The sequence below is a fragment of the Eptatretus burgeri genome, chromosome 12 (assembly GCF_056783735.1).
Source record: "Eptatretus burgeri isolate ZD-2024b chromosome 12, Ebu_testis_v1, whole genome shotgun sequence".
Taxonomy (NCBI): Eukaryota; Metazoa; Chordata; class Myxini; order Myxiniformes; family Myxinidae; genus Eptatretus; species Eptatretus burgeri.
In genome coordinates, this window is record NC_140972.1 from 53649560 (window position 1) to 53665453 (window position 15894).

A 15894-nucleotide genomic window follows, 5' to 3' on the forward strand; every position below is an offset into this window, starting at 1 on the left:
TCGATATATAATGATGTATAAATGCCTCATTATATAATCGTCTTTGTGTTTCTTGGATGATTGTGAAGTATCTCATTCCCAGAACTTTATGAACATCCTGCAGACCGAGTTGGAAAGCCCTCTCTCAATAATGACGTGGATGTCTTTAAAGAATGTATTTTCCTTTTTCTTCTCCAATATCCATCAATATCTACGGTATAAAGGTGAAATGGCATTTCTGGGAGAAACGAAACTTTGCTTGCCTGATAAAATTCTTGGGAAATAGAAAAAGGTTACAGTCCGAGATGATAGATGAAGTCATAAACAAGTAGGAATCGAGAATCAACGACCGATAAATATTAAAGGCCATCTCACATCGTGCCCTTTATATTATGATGTATGTCCCCACACCGGGGGAAAATAGGCGGAATTACAACAGAAAATGGTGCCCGTATTTTTCCTAACCATAAACGTTGATTATATTTCGATTTTCCTTCAGTGAATGCGGTCGCCGCTCCCTACGAATGGTACTCGAAGATGGGTTCTTAGAACCCGATTCCCAACAACCATGCACCCCAGGCGGGATTTACGCTTTATAGTTGAGAAAATAAATCGCGTAATTTATTGTGAGACGGGCGACGGCAAGATTACATCGGCAGATCCCATCAAGAGGGCGGCGATCCATCAAGTTCCAATTAACACCAAGAGACGCGTAAACCAAAGGGCGCTAATGGCTATCCAATTTACTCGATTGATAGACTTATTCGCTCCTCTGGGATGAATTAAGAAAATCGACAGTTCCCCGCACAACGTGTAACGACACTTTTTGGAGGGGACTATTTGTCAAATTAAAAACACAATTAAAATTTAAACTGTTTCAATCAGCATTGCTCTGCAACCTATGTTTCTGTTAATAGAACTTAGATGAAAGCTTCTTGGAGGAGCTACATCACATGCAGTTGAAAAAGTGGTCCAGTGTTCAAGATGCATACAAACGTGCAAATATTAAAATGTTTTGACATATTTACTAATATATATATATATATATATATATATATATATATATATATATATATATATATATATATAATATATGTGTCGAGCACCAAAGACTGACTCTGCTCATTCTTGTTTATACCAAATTGGAGAACCGAGTTCAGTTCTATTCATTGCTTGGCTGTGCTTTTATTTCTATGGCAATGGATAATCCAAACCACATTAAAGTGTGTGTGTGTGTGTGTGTGTGTGTGTGTGTGTGTGTGTGTGTGTGTGTGTGTGTGTGTGTGTGTGTGTGTGTGTGTGTGTGTGTGTGTGTGTGTGTGTGTGTGTGTGTGTGTGTGTGTGTGTGTGTGTGTGTGTGTGTGTGTGTGTGTGTGTGTGTGTGTGTGCGAAATCTCACCAAATCATACAGTTTAATTTTGACCCAAAAATTCGCATTGAAGTTCAATTGAAATGCATTCCCCTTGCCCTCCTAAAGAACTCCAATGCATGCTATTTCAGAGCAGTCTTTGTAAAGCTTTTATGGCTCTAAAATCCAGCCTTCTCTTTATGTCTCATGTATTTCCAATGGGCCAAATGATTGAGGTTGTACTGCGCATAGCCTTTTGGGAATGACATAGTGTTCCTATTATTGCTGACCGGTAGGTGTCGCTGAAACAGATTGCCTGCAGTTAATAGTGGGTTAAGCACCAGCATTTAACTCAAAGGAAATGCAGTCCAAGGAACGTTGTGCTTTCGCCAAACTTGTGCATCTCTGCAAATTTTGTGTGAACGTTTCGTGCAATATCATCGAAATTGGGAACGAACAAGGGAAATGAGACTCGCATATTTGGAACTACTGTATTTTATAACCTGCAGGCTACGAGGAGTGAATGGCACGTTCGCCCTTAATTATGTACAGAAGGAAAAAATATATACAATGTAAAATATATATATATATATATATATATATATATATATATGCAATGTTAGCATGGAGTGAGGGGAGTGATTCAAATGTAAAGGCAATGTAGTGGGAAACTTTTGACCTTTGCCCTGGAAATGGTTGGATTGACTTAACTCTGAAATCTCGTTAATCACACAATGGTGAGCAAGCCTCATCGTTTAAATCTCATACTTTCCAGGACATACTTGTTCTCGAGTTGTACTTCTAACAATTGTTTGCAGACGTGTGCAGTTATATATTTCATAAATTGTATAATCGATTATCATATTGCTTTTGGTTTAATCGTCGCTAAGTCCGAGACGGATTCCAGACGGATCCGGCGGTTTCAAATACAATTTCCCACGTGTGCTCATGCTGCAGCAGGAGCATATTGATCCACCAATTAAAACCTGTACTAATGGCACATTAGTCATTAAATGATTAATTTGGAAGGGTTTTGGCAATGCAAAGGATCATTATTATTGATTGCGATCGATCACAGGGTTTTTCCTTCTTTTTTCAACCAAGCTAATGCGCGTTGGCTGATCTTTCTGTAGAACCGTCCGAAGAGCCCAAGCAAGGTCACGTCTCGTCCCCGGAATATTTGAAAACACCCCCGCCCGTCATCGTCCTCACCACTCCCCCTTGCTCCCCAAGCCACCCTCACCCCTCCCTCAACCTCTTCCGCTCACCACTTTCTCTAAGCACTCCAAGATTCCTGAAGTACACGAGAGGTGTTCAAAAACCCAAGACACGCGAACCTTTTCATGGATCAATATAATTTAGTAAAGATATAAATGCAATGGTTAATTATACATACTGCACATTCGTTACACTTGGCATGTATTGGACTAAATTGGGCGCATCTCATATATATATATATAGTTTGTACAACTATTGAAACACCCTTCCTTTATATATTTATATATAACGTTAAAAAATGACTTAAACACGAAGTAAGATTTTATATTCACTTTGCATTCACCCCTTCAATGCGTTTTATGCCTAATGCATACTGCGCTACTTCAAATGCAGTGCAATTTGCACGGTTAAGAGCAAAGTTCGTAATAAAACGTTCTTGTATCACAGGTTGATCGGTAAGTCTGTGACGTGATATTTAAATTCAACAAGTGACAAACCAAATTGTTGTTTCATCAATATTTCCTCTGTGAATGTTTCTCAACTGCTATTTTATGCAACGTTTTATAAACCATCTGATTGAATGATCAAACCTTCATGTTTCGACCAGACACTTAACAATACTGAATCCGAAACAAAATATTTTCGGCACACTTCATTAACAAAAGCGAGGAGTCTAATCATCAATCGATTACAAAAAGAGTGGTTGCTTATGAAAACCATTGAATATTTAACGTTTTTGTGGCTTTTTCTGATTTACTTTTTCCCGTAATTGTGTACGTTGCCTCGTATATTAGTATTTACCTAATTTGTATACTTTACACTTGGTACCCTCCTGCGATGCAGATGAGACATTCCGATTGCTCATAATGTTATTTGTAAGATTATAAACAGCCTGGGGTCTCAACTACATATATTTAATAGTGTTTCTAAATGAGGAAAACGAAATGCATGTACTGTAATATACTGTAAAAAAAAAATACTTCCACGAAACGCATACTTCGACTTCACTCTGTGTACACGTACTTATAGTATTTGTTATGAGAATACTGAGCAACAGAGTCATTGCTATCCGACCCTAAATTATTGACCAAATTGAAGATATGTTTTGAAGGAGGGAAAAATAAAATATGAAATGCAAATATTACAGTTTGTGAGCTCTGTGTATAATGCGCTGCATCAATTTAGTGGTGAGTTATAATATAATTTCTCTGAAAACATACGATCAACTGAAATAGCGAAGATGCATTTACGAATTAGCGGATAAAAAGACCAGCACAGATCTCCCGTTCGCATACCCAATGTGTAGTCATATGCACTTACACAGTATGCTTATGAGGAGGTGTTATTTCAAAGAACATGAGAAGAGAGGATAAATGTCAAAGATACCTCATATTAAAAAAAACGCTTTTCTCTCTTTCTTTTCATTTTTTTAATTACTCTCAGCAAAAGCGCACGCACAAGTAATAATCGTGCTTTATATTTATAACTATAAACAGTCCATGAAATGTCTTACAATATCACTCGGAACGTGGAGAAAGTGACAGATAAACCAAAATGTATACATATACAGTGTGTGTGTGTGTGTGTGTGTGTGTGTGTGTGTGTGTGTGTGTGTGTGTGTGTGTGTGTGTGTGTGTGTGTGTGTGTGTGTGTGTGTGTGTGTGTGTGTGTGTGTGTGTGTGTGTGTGTGTGTGTGTGTGTGTGTGTGTGTCGTTAGTTCTTAATTCTATATGCAAGTTTCAGAATGTGGAACGGAGCCTTCCTAGGTCTCACAAAGTATCCACCTTTGTGTGTGTGTATGTGTGTATGATGAAAGAATTCATGTAAAGCATATGTCGGAAACAAAATTAAGTGTCGAAAGTAAATTAAATATTAGTTTCGAACAAATCATATATGTGTAGGGTAAACATTATATATCAAAAACGTTATAAAACAATTAGCATTTCTATCTATACACTGCCCTTTCCAGCTACAGATACGATTTTTTTTTAAAACCAAATCTAAAGGTATAGTGAGTTAAGTGTGTGTGTGTGTGTGTGTGTGTGTGTATACATGTATACATATACACACACACAGACACAATGCATATACGATACAAGCCACAGTAATATTTTACGAGTTCGTCAGCCACGCAGAGTGAGCGCAGCAGGCAGGCTTAGACAAGACATCAGTTTTAAAGAGTGACGTGAAGTCAAACAAGGCTAGGCAGGGATCTGAGAAGGGAAAAGGGAGACGATATGCCTGGATGTAAGTAATGTAAAGTGTGTGGGAAAGCGAGAAGAGGACGAGACGGCACAGGGATGGAGCCACTGGTGGCTTGAGTAGCCGGGCTCTCATGGTACAAGATGGGAACCCGGACGAGTCTCTGTGCATTTTGACTCAGGTTCGCCGCCTCCAGCTCGGCGGCCAGCTGCCGTTTCCACTTGTTGCGCCGGTTCTGGAACCAGATCTTCACCTGAGTCTCAGTGAGATGCAACGATGCGGCCAGGCCAGCCCGCTCTGCGCTACTCAGGTAGCGCTTCATGTCGAAGGTTGATTCAAGCTGGAACACCTGACTTCGTGAGAAAACCGTCCGGGTCTTCTTCTTGCGTCCACTTTTCTTTTCGCCGTCAACGGTTTCTTCACATTTCTCTGGCTCCAGGTTGTGGTTCGCTTCTTCCTTCGAAATGTTAGCCACGTTACCCGTGTTGATGGCAGGACATACGGAGATCCTCTGTACGTTTACAGACTCTTCGCGCCTCACCTCCCTGGTAGAAGGGGAGTCTCTCTCACTTAATGGAGACAGCGACGTGTCAGGAGAGATTCCCCGTGGGCCTGCAGGACAAACAGGCAGGGACACGCACACACTTTAAGATCCATGGTCACAACAGCAAGTAGGCATCGCAAATTTAACCTCACATCACAAAATGCAAAATTTATTTCCCTCCCTACCCACAACAATATACATGTTGTACACGTCGCGGACTCGGAATACGTACTTTCATTGAGCGTCGTCTCCGCAGGTCGCACTGCAGCTGATAGGTAGGGCTGCCATGCACGAACTGCCAACCCGCTGTATGGTGGGAATGTGATGCAGCGCAGAGGCATGTCCTCAGAAATCCGTCCGAGGGTTTCTTGTGGTTGATTCCCCCCTTGCTCTTCCCCAAAGCGATTCCCCAATTGCACACAGACGTGCGGACGATTCCGAGGCTTGGTCAACCGATCATCACTGCTGAGCAAGTTCTGTATAAAGAAGGAGGACACCTTGGCCGGTTTTGAAGCTGGAGGCACACTCGACCTGTCGGCCATGGTCCACGCGCGCTAATTCGTAAGCTGCTCCCAGGCTCGCACTCGCCTCTGAGGCTCAGATGGTAATGACTGGGCCGGGCCTGGGGCATGGACAGCGATGTGGAATAATGAAAGCACTGCAGCGCGGAGAGCTTCCCGGGGCGCTGCCAAAACAGTGGCGCTCTGTCACGCAAAGCAAATGATAACGAGCAAGTCCAAAGTTAAACGTCTTACATTAGAGTAAATTTAGTTCAGCGAGTGCGCAAAAAATGTAACGTTGGATTATAGCCCATCAAGTGTGTGAGCCATCTTTTCAAAGTTGATGCTCATTGGCTTTATGTTTTGGACCAATTAGGATGCAATCTTGAGACGCACTTGGTCTGACATTGTCAGGAAAAGCCGATTATCATCCCTGAGTGAGCAGGTTCACTCAAAGCTGGCCAAGAACCAGATCACGTGGTCTAGGTGGAGGAGCACATGGTGGAGCTGTTTCATTTGGAATGCGGACTTCAGTGTTTGGAAAAATTATTTATAAGCCCCGGGGACAGTTGGCCATTTGTAACACTGTACAAATTAATCCACCCAAACAAGCATTTTACTTTGGGCTTGGCAGGGTCTTTCCGAGGGTGTCTTTTCCCTTCTCAATTTGTCAACTCCAAATACCTTTTCCTGACATCCTCACAAGAAGGGCATTTGCATGAGTTGTGTGGATAATGCAGTACATTCTGCCAAGCTATTTGATAATGTTACACGAGGTGTTGAACAGTGCAGTCTGTGACATCACAGACAAGTGCATTTAAAGATAAAATAAGGATTATCTTTTCAGTTCAAAGGTATAGTACAATTGTTGTAGAAATAAATAATGACATTTTCAGAAATGACCTTTTTAGGTCAGGCCACACATGGCCTTACTAATACTGTGTACTGTCCACCCCTCGCATATGGCCAAACATCTCGTGCTGCTGCATGTACGTGTATTTACAGGTATGTATTAGAAGTGTTCTAATTTCATAAAAATCACCATGATTCCTGTTATCATTCATGCTTTGCAAAATCCCCAACAATATAGAGCCATAATCAATAACCACTCGAGGTTATATCAAGCAGCCTTACAGGGCCTCATTGTAAGTCCCGATGACGCGAACTGCTGTATTAAACCTACATGGTGGCTGAAAAGGATAACTATCGAGATTAAGGCGGCACATCACGTGCAACTTCGGCGGCTATTTAAACGATTTGAAAACGACTATAAAGCTGCATGGAGTTCAAAGCAAAATGGGTGTTTTGAACTTCCTATATTGTCGTACATATACATGAAGGAAACTTTCTGTTGTCATCTGTCATATACATGTGAGATGCCAATCCTTTGGCCATGCCTAAGGGGCAATTCCCACATGATACTATATATATATATATATATATATATATATATATATATATATATATATATATATATATATATATATATATATATATATATATATATATATACATATTCTACAGATATGGATTGCCATCCTGGAAAATGAATAGTTGTGGATGATGGAATGCATCATCCATGCACTGAAGAGCTATCTCTGTTTGAAGTATGTATAACACTTGGAACACATTTTCTCAGGAGGATTAGCTCAGTTCTTTCTACAATCTATAACTTTCCAACATGTCACATAGCCAAGGTCTCCTCTTTATTTATACAGAACTTGCTCAGCAGCGATGATCAGTCGGCCAACAAGTTCACAATAAAACAGGAACGCAATGTATTTTGTGATGCAGTGTATTTGCAATGCAGATGTCAAGGCTCATGCAAAAGCATAACAACAGAAGAAGGAGAGTTTGCACCACATTGACATGAGGGCACAAGCAGACATGGGACTGACAAACTAGCACAATCAGATTGGGTCTATAATACATCATGGATGAAGACACAGGAGATACTGTGAAAAGGCTTTGAGTTTCAAATTTGAAGCTATTGACTGGAGTCAGCAGCAGAACTGAGCAGATATGGGGCGGAATTATTTTATGTATACCAAGGCTAGGCTAGTGGAAGAGCAAGGTGACGGATGGGATAAAAGGCAATGCACTGACAATGGTGCAGTGGGACAAGAAGTGGACATAACGAGGAACGAACAGGAGGAGGAGAGAGAAGAGCGAAGGAAAGCAAATCAAGGGGGAGATGTGGGGAAGGAGGGGAGTGGAGGGGGTGAGGTTATGATGAAAACAAAGATCACAAGTACAGAGGAAGATCCTATGTGCTGTTAGATACACTGTCAACTTGAAGTCCTGGACGGAATAGTGGTGTTAAAAAGTGAGTTGTACATATGAGAGAAAATCCTGGTGTTTCACAGGAAGGGTGAGGCATCAATGTATGTGTGTCCTCCCTTTGGATGGACATTGAACTGCAGTGTGTTCTGCCTGGTAGCATTAGTTGGTGGACGTTATTGATGCAACCGCATCCTTCGTGAAGAGTCAGCGTTCTATTGCCATAACCCTGAACAAAATCCAAATTACTGCTCTAACCTACAGGAGGCACTGCCTCAACAGCACAGCTGTACTCCTCAGTGAATGGTGCTACCCACAGCCATGTACTACATACAAAAGAAAGAATAAGGGGGTAGGGGGTGGTTACTGGAAGAATGCTCGCAACCTGGAAGTTCTGGAAAGAGATGGAGGGATAAAAGAGCAGATGGAGAAAAATTTGAGAAGTAGAAAACAAAGAGAAAACCGACCTGTCTGCAGAAATCGAGGCAACAGCATCATGCATATGCTTGATTGTGGAATATGCCATTTATGTTAAGAACTTTGTAATCCATAACATCGAAAGGAGTGACTAAAATGAAGCATGGGGTCCCAATCTGACAAATAATAACACTTTAATATTATTTGAAAACTTTTTCTGCATGCATTGAACATCTATAATAATAAATGTGAGTGTGAGTCAGACAGTCTTTGTGTGTGTACTGTCACACACACACACACACACACACACACACACACACACACACACACACACACACACACACACACACACACACACACACACACACGCACACACACATCAACACCCCTCACATCCACACATGTACATACATATACATACAAACAAATTTATAAACACACAAACACGGATATATTATGTACTAGTAAGTACTTATAAAAGCTATTTTACTTAAAGTTATAATCTTAACTTAAAAGCAATTTACTAATTTCCCACCTGCACGGATCATCAGCTGGGCACCATTTATCACCGAGATTTCGATCCTTTTAGCCCAGAACCTCTCCAAACAACGGATCCACAACCCCGGTTGCAGGTCAACATCAGTAGATTAGTCAACATCAATGGACCCACAACCACAAAGTTGTGTCCAGACAGTCAGTCAACACAGCAATGTGTTGCACAATACAGCAAACCTCCTCCCTCCCCTCTGCCTTTGTTCAAACTTATTTAATTATGACTTTTATTTCATTAAAGTATTACTACAAGTGACTAACTTTAATCATTCACCACTTTACATGATAATGTATTTAGCAATAAACATTTCACCTTGAAGACATGGACACGACACAGCACCTCCATCTAACCATAGACTCATAGTACAGGCAAAAGTAGGATGACCTCCCACAAATTTCAACAAAAGCAAACTCAACAGATTTTGATTCCTGAATATGTCATCAGTGACAGAAAAAAGTCCTAAAGGGATCCTCCGGGGGGGAAAGTCCTGAAATCATGGAAATCCAATCTGGCCACCACCTGGCTTCAGGGAAAATGACAAAATTGTAAAGATTGATATTTTAAAATGTAAATATATGTTTTTCTGCATTCTAATTGTTTCTAGTTATGGTCAGTATATTGATGTACAAGAATAATTATATAAAAGGTTTCTAAATGAAAATGAAAAGTCGCATTCAACTCAGAAACTACATCCATTATAAACTTACTATACATGTTGAAAAAAATCAAGCGTATTAAAGTTAGAACTCGACAATGTCGTCATCATCCTCATCATTGTCACATGGAGTGTTTGTGCAGCCAGAGCCCCTGCAGTTTCCACAAGCTGGAGTGCACTCAATGTTGTGCTTCTTGCATGTGCATCTCATGGTGCTACATTCAGCCTGGCAGTTGCACCTAATGACACGTAACATCTTTTCAGGAGCTGGAGCTATTGATGTCTGAAGTGGCACAAAACCCTCGTCACACTTCTGCCAACCCCAGTCTGTCGGAAGAAGTTCATCTGCACATCCCTTCCATTCTTGGATTTGCAGATACACGTGCAGGCTGTGATACTTTGCTGCTTCTGATGTTGGTGGTAACGTCTGTGGCTGCACGTGAGAGGAGCTCGAAGCCACCTTATCCCAGTACCGCTGATACCGGAGGATGTCCAGGGTGTCAGTTGACTTTCCATTGTAGATTATTACCAATGTTTTTTCTCCTGTATCTGCCACATCACATACGGAAGCTGGATATGTATCAAAAACCTTGGCCTGCTCAGGGAATGTGTTGTTTGCTTTGAACTTTTTGAGGGAAGCTCCCTTTCCAATCCCATGAAGATGAGATGTCGTGTCGCACCCAAGAACTGCATGTAGAAACAGTATGTGCTTGCATATGTCTGTACCAATCATTTTCTTTGTAGCCTTGATGTTCCAGATGCGAGGCTTCTTCGTGTTATTCTTTGGCTCGGGACAAAAGAAGAGGTCATGGGATTCTAAGCTTGCAAGGTGGCATAGGAGGACGAGGAGGTCTGTGTCATCACCAACTAACACAGTTGATGACAGTAGCAGACTGCACGGCCCTCAGTACAATCAGGAGATCAGCATCCCCTGAGGCATGGTGTGTCTCACAGTTCCTCTTCTGAAGCTCTTCACTCAACATAAAAATGAATCGCTGTTTATTCTGCCTATTGGCAAGAAGCTGTTCCTTCTTCATTGTGAGACGCATGTCAGCTGTAAATGTCACAGTCATGCCAGCATTCCCTTTCGACCATCTCTGGTGTGTCATGTCCTTCGTGTTGGTACTCTCATAACCATCAAACACGATTATGGCATCTCTGTACTTCTTCGTTACATAATCAGTGTATTGGTGGCATATGTCTCTGTATGTAGATCCACGAGACCATGGAATGTGTTGAACAAGTGCCCCGCCATCCAAAACATACTGTTGCCCATCATTGGGGATATCGGCTGGGACATCGGATCCAAGAAGATCCCAGATGGCATCAGCAAAGACTGGCTTGTGTGCTTCTCGGAGCTGAAGAGAGGAATCAAAGAGGGCTGGTGGATAGCTGCACAGTTCATATTTGAAGGCCGACTCCAGTTCTTCTGCTGTCTGTGCAACAGTGATCAGTCTCTGGAAGAGGAGTTGTGGGTCAACCTGGACTTGCTCTCCATCAATCTTGACAGATGACTTCATGCCGAGGGTGACAACTTGGTCTTTCCTCTTAAATGTGTACTCGGCAGGTGTTTTCCCATCCATAGATTTCAATATTTTGGCTCCTACAGCATATTCTGTATCGACGTTGACAGTGGGGTGTGCATGAACTCCAGTAGCAATGTTCATCAGACGTGGATCACTACTGAACGGATTCCGTTCCTGTAAATACTGAAGAGCTGATAGTGTGACCTTCCAGTCATGAGATTGTCTTGCCTTGGTCATGTCCTTCTTCTGCTCTCCAGTGTTGTAGTTCACACCTGTGAGCTCCTGCATTGCCTGGTTTATTTCTGCACAGGCAGGCATTGATAGTAGCCATACCAGCCATTGTTGCTCTGTCATTTCTCGCCCTCGTGTGAGCCCCCCGCTGGTCTTCAAACTTCTCATCAGAACTTGTTCGATGATCAGGTCAGATGAAAGACCTGCCCACAGGCGATAACTTCGTCGAACCACATGGAACCCCTCATCAAAATGTTGTTGGACATTGGGATGTTGAGTTTTGAGGTTGGACATCTGCTGCAGACACACCCTCGCAGATTTGGCATACAGGTTGTGGCCCGAGGCTGCCAGGTAAGGCAGCATTTCCTGGATGGCCTGTAGATGTAGTGCCCAGTTCCCAGTGTGCTCTGCCCGGATGTATTTGCGTAGAATGTCAAGCATGTCCATATACTGAACCCAGAGCGCTGAAGTTCTAGAAGATATCTTTGCAGACTCGGCATGCTACTGAAGGTGGTCTTTGATTAGTTTCAAGACGTCAGACTTGCATACTTCTTCCACAGACAGTGTCCCAGCCATCAGCTTCTCATAGACTCATAGAGGGTACAAGCTTCGTTGAAGTCTGGATTATTGCTTAGATCTGTATGCTGGTCAAGTAGCGGCCTTGCAGCTGCTTCCGCTGAGTCCGGATCTTCATTCCCATTGCCGTCTGATGTTTCTGGTAGGCATGGTAGAGGCGCATTGAGCACATGTCAGCAGCAAGGCATTGAGGGCTGCATCAACAATTGTGTGTGCGTGAACTGCGTGGGCAATGGCCTTGCCACTAAACATATGAATCACTGCATTGGGGGCATATATCAACTCCATCTCAGTTCTTGAAGCCCGGATGACCCATGAGGTGTCCAATACATCCGAGGAAACTCATCTCTGTGTGGAAGCCGCCCAAGCATAGGACAATCCCTTTCAGATCACTTCCCAGAGGCTCCGAGTTGATGATCATGAGGGCCTTCCACCAGAGGGGCTGATCAAAGGTGATTACTGGAGTGACACCGTGGCGTCGTGCATGTTCACTGACAAACATCAGGGTCGAGTATATGCATGTGCTGTCAATATTGTATGTGCTAACAAATTAATATTGTGTGTTAATTCTTTCACCAGTGGATAGTACTAATGTCCCTGTATCTGGAAATAGAGAGTATGTATGCCTGGGGATACATATGTTCTTATATGAACAAACTTTCTCAACTCAAGATATTTTTTAGGGAAAAAATATTGACTTTTTGGACAAAAAAGCTATAATTTTTGATTTTACCCTCAATACATTTCACTTTTTTATAATTATTCTTGTATATCAATATACTGACAATAACTAGAAACAATTAGAATGCAGAAAAACATATATTTACATATTAAAATATCAATCTTTGCAATTTTCTCATTTTCCCCGAAGCCGGGTGGTGGCCATATTGGATTTCCATGATTTCAGGACTTCCCCCCCAGAGAATTCCTTAGGACTTTTTTTCTGTCACTGAGGACATATTCAGGAACCAAAATCTGTTGAGTTTGCTTTTGTTGCAATTTGTGTGAGGTTGACCAAATATTTCTGCTAAAATGCCTGTACTATCAAACTGTCATTCAAATATTGAAACTGTTATCAATAACTGATTATAACATGCTGCACTGCGTTTTCCAGCAACCACCAACAAATTATTTTTATGCTTATTCATATATATATATATATATATATATATATATATATATATATATATATATATATATATATATATATATATATATATATATATATATATATCATCAATAAATGAATCACATCTGACATCACATCTGAAAGGGTAGAAGTGTGGAGGTGAGAGTTGGAACTCTGAATGCTGGGACGATGACTGGCAAAGGGCGAGAGTTGGCTGATATGATGGAGAGAAGAAAGGAGGACATACTGTGTGTACAAGAGACCAAGTGGATGGGGAGTAAGGCTCGGAGCATTGGAGGTGGTTTCAAACTGTTCTACCATGGTGTGGATGGGAGGAGAAATGGTGTTGGGGTAATCCTGAAGGAAGATTATGTCAAGAGGGTATTGGAGGTGAGGAGAGTGTCTGACCGAGTGATGAGTGTGAAGTTGGAAATTGAAGGGGTGATGATGAATGTCATCAGTGCATATGCCCCACATATGGGGTGTGAGATGGAGTATAAAGAAGATTTCTGGTGTGAGTTAGATGAAGTGGTGGAGAGTGTATCCAAGGATGAAAGAGTGGTGATTGGAGCAGATTTCAATGGGCATGTTGGGGAAGGGAATAAAGAGGATGAGGAGGTGATGGGCAGGTACAGTCTCAACAAGAGAAATGTGGAAGGGCAAATGGTGGTAGAGTTTGCAAAAAGAATGGAAATGTCAGTGGTAAGTACGTATTTCAAGAAGAAGGAGGAACACAGGGTGACATACAAGAGTGGAGGAAAGTGCACACAGGTGGATTACATCTTAAGCAGGAGATGCAACCTGAAAGAGATTAGTGACTGTAAGGTGGTGGCAGGGGAGAGTATCACTCGACAGCATCGATTGGTGGTCTGTAGGATGACTTTAGAGGTGAGGTTGAGGAAGAGAGTGAGGGCTGAACCAAGGACCAGATGGTGGAAGCTGAAGGAGGAAGACTGTTGCGTGAAATTTAGGGAGGAGGTGAGACAGGCGTTGGATGTGGTAAAGATGGGTGGGATGATTTGGCAACGACAGCAGAAGTTGTGAGGGAGATAGCTAGGAAGGTACTTGGTGTGACATCTGGACAGAGGAAGGAAGATAAGGAGACTTGGTGGTGGAATGAGGAAGTACAGGAAAGTATAAGGAAGAAGGGGTTGGCGAAAAAGAAGTGGGATAGTCAGAGAGATGAAGAAAGTAGGCAGGAGTACAAGGAGTGGCGGCGAAAGGCAAAAGGAGATGTGGCAAAGGCCAAGGAAAAGGCATATGACGAGCTGTATGAGAAGTTGGATAGAAATGAAGGGGAAAAGGATTTATACCGATTGGCAAGACAGAGGGACCGAGCTGGGAAGGATCTGCTGCAGGTTAGGGTGATAAAGGACGCAAATGGGAATGTGCTGACGAGCGAGGAGAGTGTGTTGAGAAGGTGGATGGAGTACTTTGAGGAGCTGATGAATCAAGAAAATGAGAGAGGGAAGGTTGGAAGAAGTGGAGATAGTGAATCTGGAAGTGGGATGGATCAGTAAGGATGAAGTGGGGACTGCTATGAAGAAGATGAAAAGTGGAAAGGCGGTTGGCCCAGATGGTATACCAGTGGAGGCATGGAAGTGCTTAGGAGAGATGGCAGTGGGGTTGTTAACCAGATTGTTTAATAAAGTCTTGGAAAGTGAGAGGATGCCGGAGGAGTGGAGATTAAGTGTACAGGTTCCGATTTTCAAGAATAAGGGTGATGTGCAGAGCTGTGGAAATTACAGAGGGATAAAGTTGTTAAGCCACACCATGAAGTTGTGGGAAAGAGTAGTGGAAGCGAGGTTGAGAGGAGAGGTGACGATTTGTGAGCAGCAATATGGGTTTATGCCAGGAAAGAGCACCACTGATGCGATGTTTGCTTTGAGAATGTTGATGGAGAAGTATAGGGAAGGCCAGAAGGAGTTACATTGTGTGTTTGTGGATTTAGTGAAAGCTCATGATAGGGTGCCAAGAGAGGAGTTGTGGCATTGTATGAGGAAGTCGGGAGTGGTGGAGAAGTATGTAAGGATCGTGCAGGATATGTATGAGGACAGTGTGACAGCGGTGAGGTGTGCGGTAGGAATGACGGACCGGTTTAAGGTTAAAGTGGGATTGCACCAAGGATCGACTCTGAGCCCTTTCAGACAGGTTGACAGACGAGATCAGACTGGAGTCCCCATGGACTATGATGTTCGCGGATGACATCATGATCTGTCGGGAGAGTAGGGAGCAGGCTGAGGCGAGCCTCGAGTGGTGGAGGTACGCACTGGAGAGAAGGGGAATGATAGTCAGTCGGAGTAAGACGGAGTACATGTGCGTAAATGAGAGGGAGGGTGGTGGTATGGTGCGGTTGCAAGGAGTTGAGGTGGGGAAGGTGGATTGGTTTAAATACTTGGGATCAACTGTCCAAAGTAACGGAGAGTGTGGGAGAGAAGTGAAAAAGAGAGTGCAGGCAGGATGGAGTGGGTGGAGAAGAGTTGCAGGAGTGATTTGTGACAGAAGGGTAGCTGCAAGAGTGGAGGGGAAAGTATATAAGACAGTAGTGAGACCATCTATGTTGTATGGTTTGGAGGCGGTGGCACTAACAATAAGACAGGAAGCAGAGCTGGAGGTGGCAGAGTTCAAGATGCTGCGATTCTCGTTGGGAGTGACGAGGATGGATAGGATAAGAAATGAGTATATTAGAGGGACAGCGCAGGTCGGACGGTTTGGAGACAAAGTGAGAGAGGCGAG

At 42.6% G+C, this 15894-nt stretch overlaps 1 protein-coding gene across 1 annotated transcript; it reads right to left on the minus strand.

The window, feature by feature from the left end:
- Positions 1-4084: 4084 nt before the first annotated feature.
- LOC147015642 (homeobox protein HMX3-like) lies at positions 4085-5878 on the minus strand. Its single transcript, XM_085849163.1, has 2 exons — positions 5524-5878; positions 4085-5359 (listed from the first exon to the last, which is right to left on the minus strand). The coding sequence occupies exons 1-2, from the start codon at positions 5831-5833 to the stop codon at positions 4737-4739; spliced, it is 933 nt and encodes a 310-aa protein (XP_085705289.1). The 5' UTR covers positions 5834-5878; the 3' UTR covers positions 4085-4736.
- Between the last annotated feature and the right edge of the window lie 10016 nt (positions 5879-15894).

What these genes read in the sequence shown, in the direction of transcription:
- LOC147015642 (XM_085849163.1), bottom strand. Translation starts at nt 5,833, where the DNA reads ATGGCCGACAGGTCGAGTGTGCCTCCAGCTTCAAAACCGGCCAAGGTG. An exon ending in GGAGACGACGCTCAATGAAA is followed by an intron (nt 5,360 to 5,523) that starts GTACGTATTCCG and finishes TTTGTCCTGCAG; the next exon opens with GCCCACGGGGAATCTCTCCT.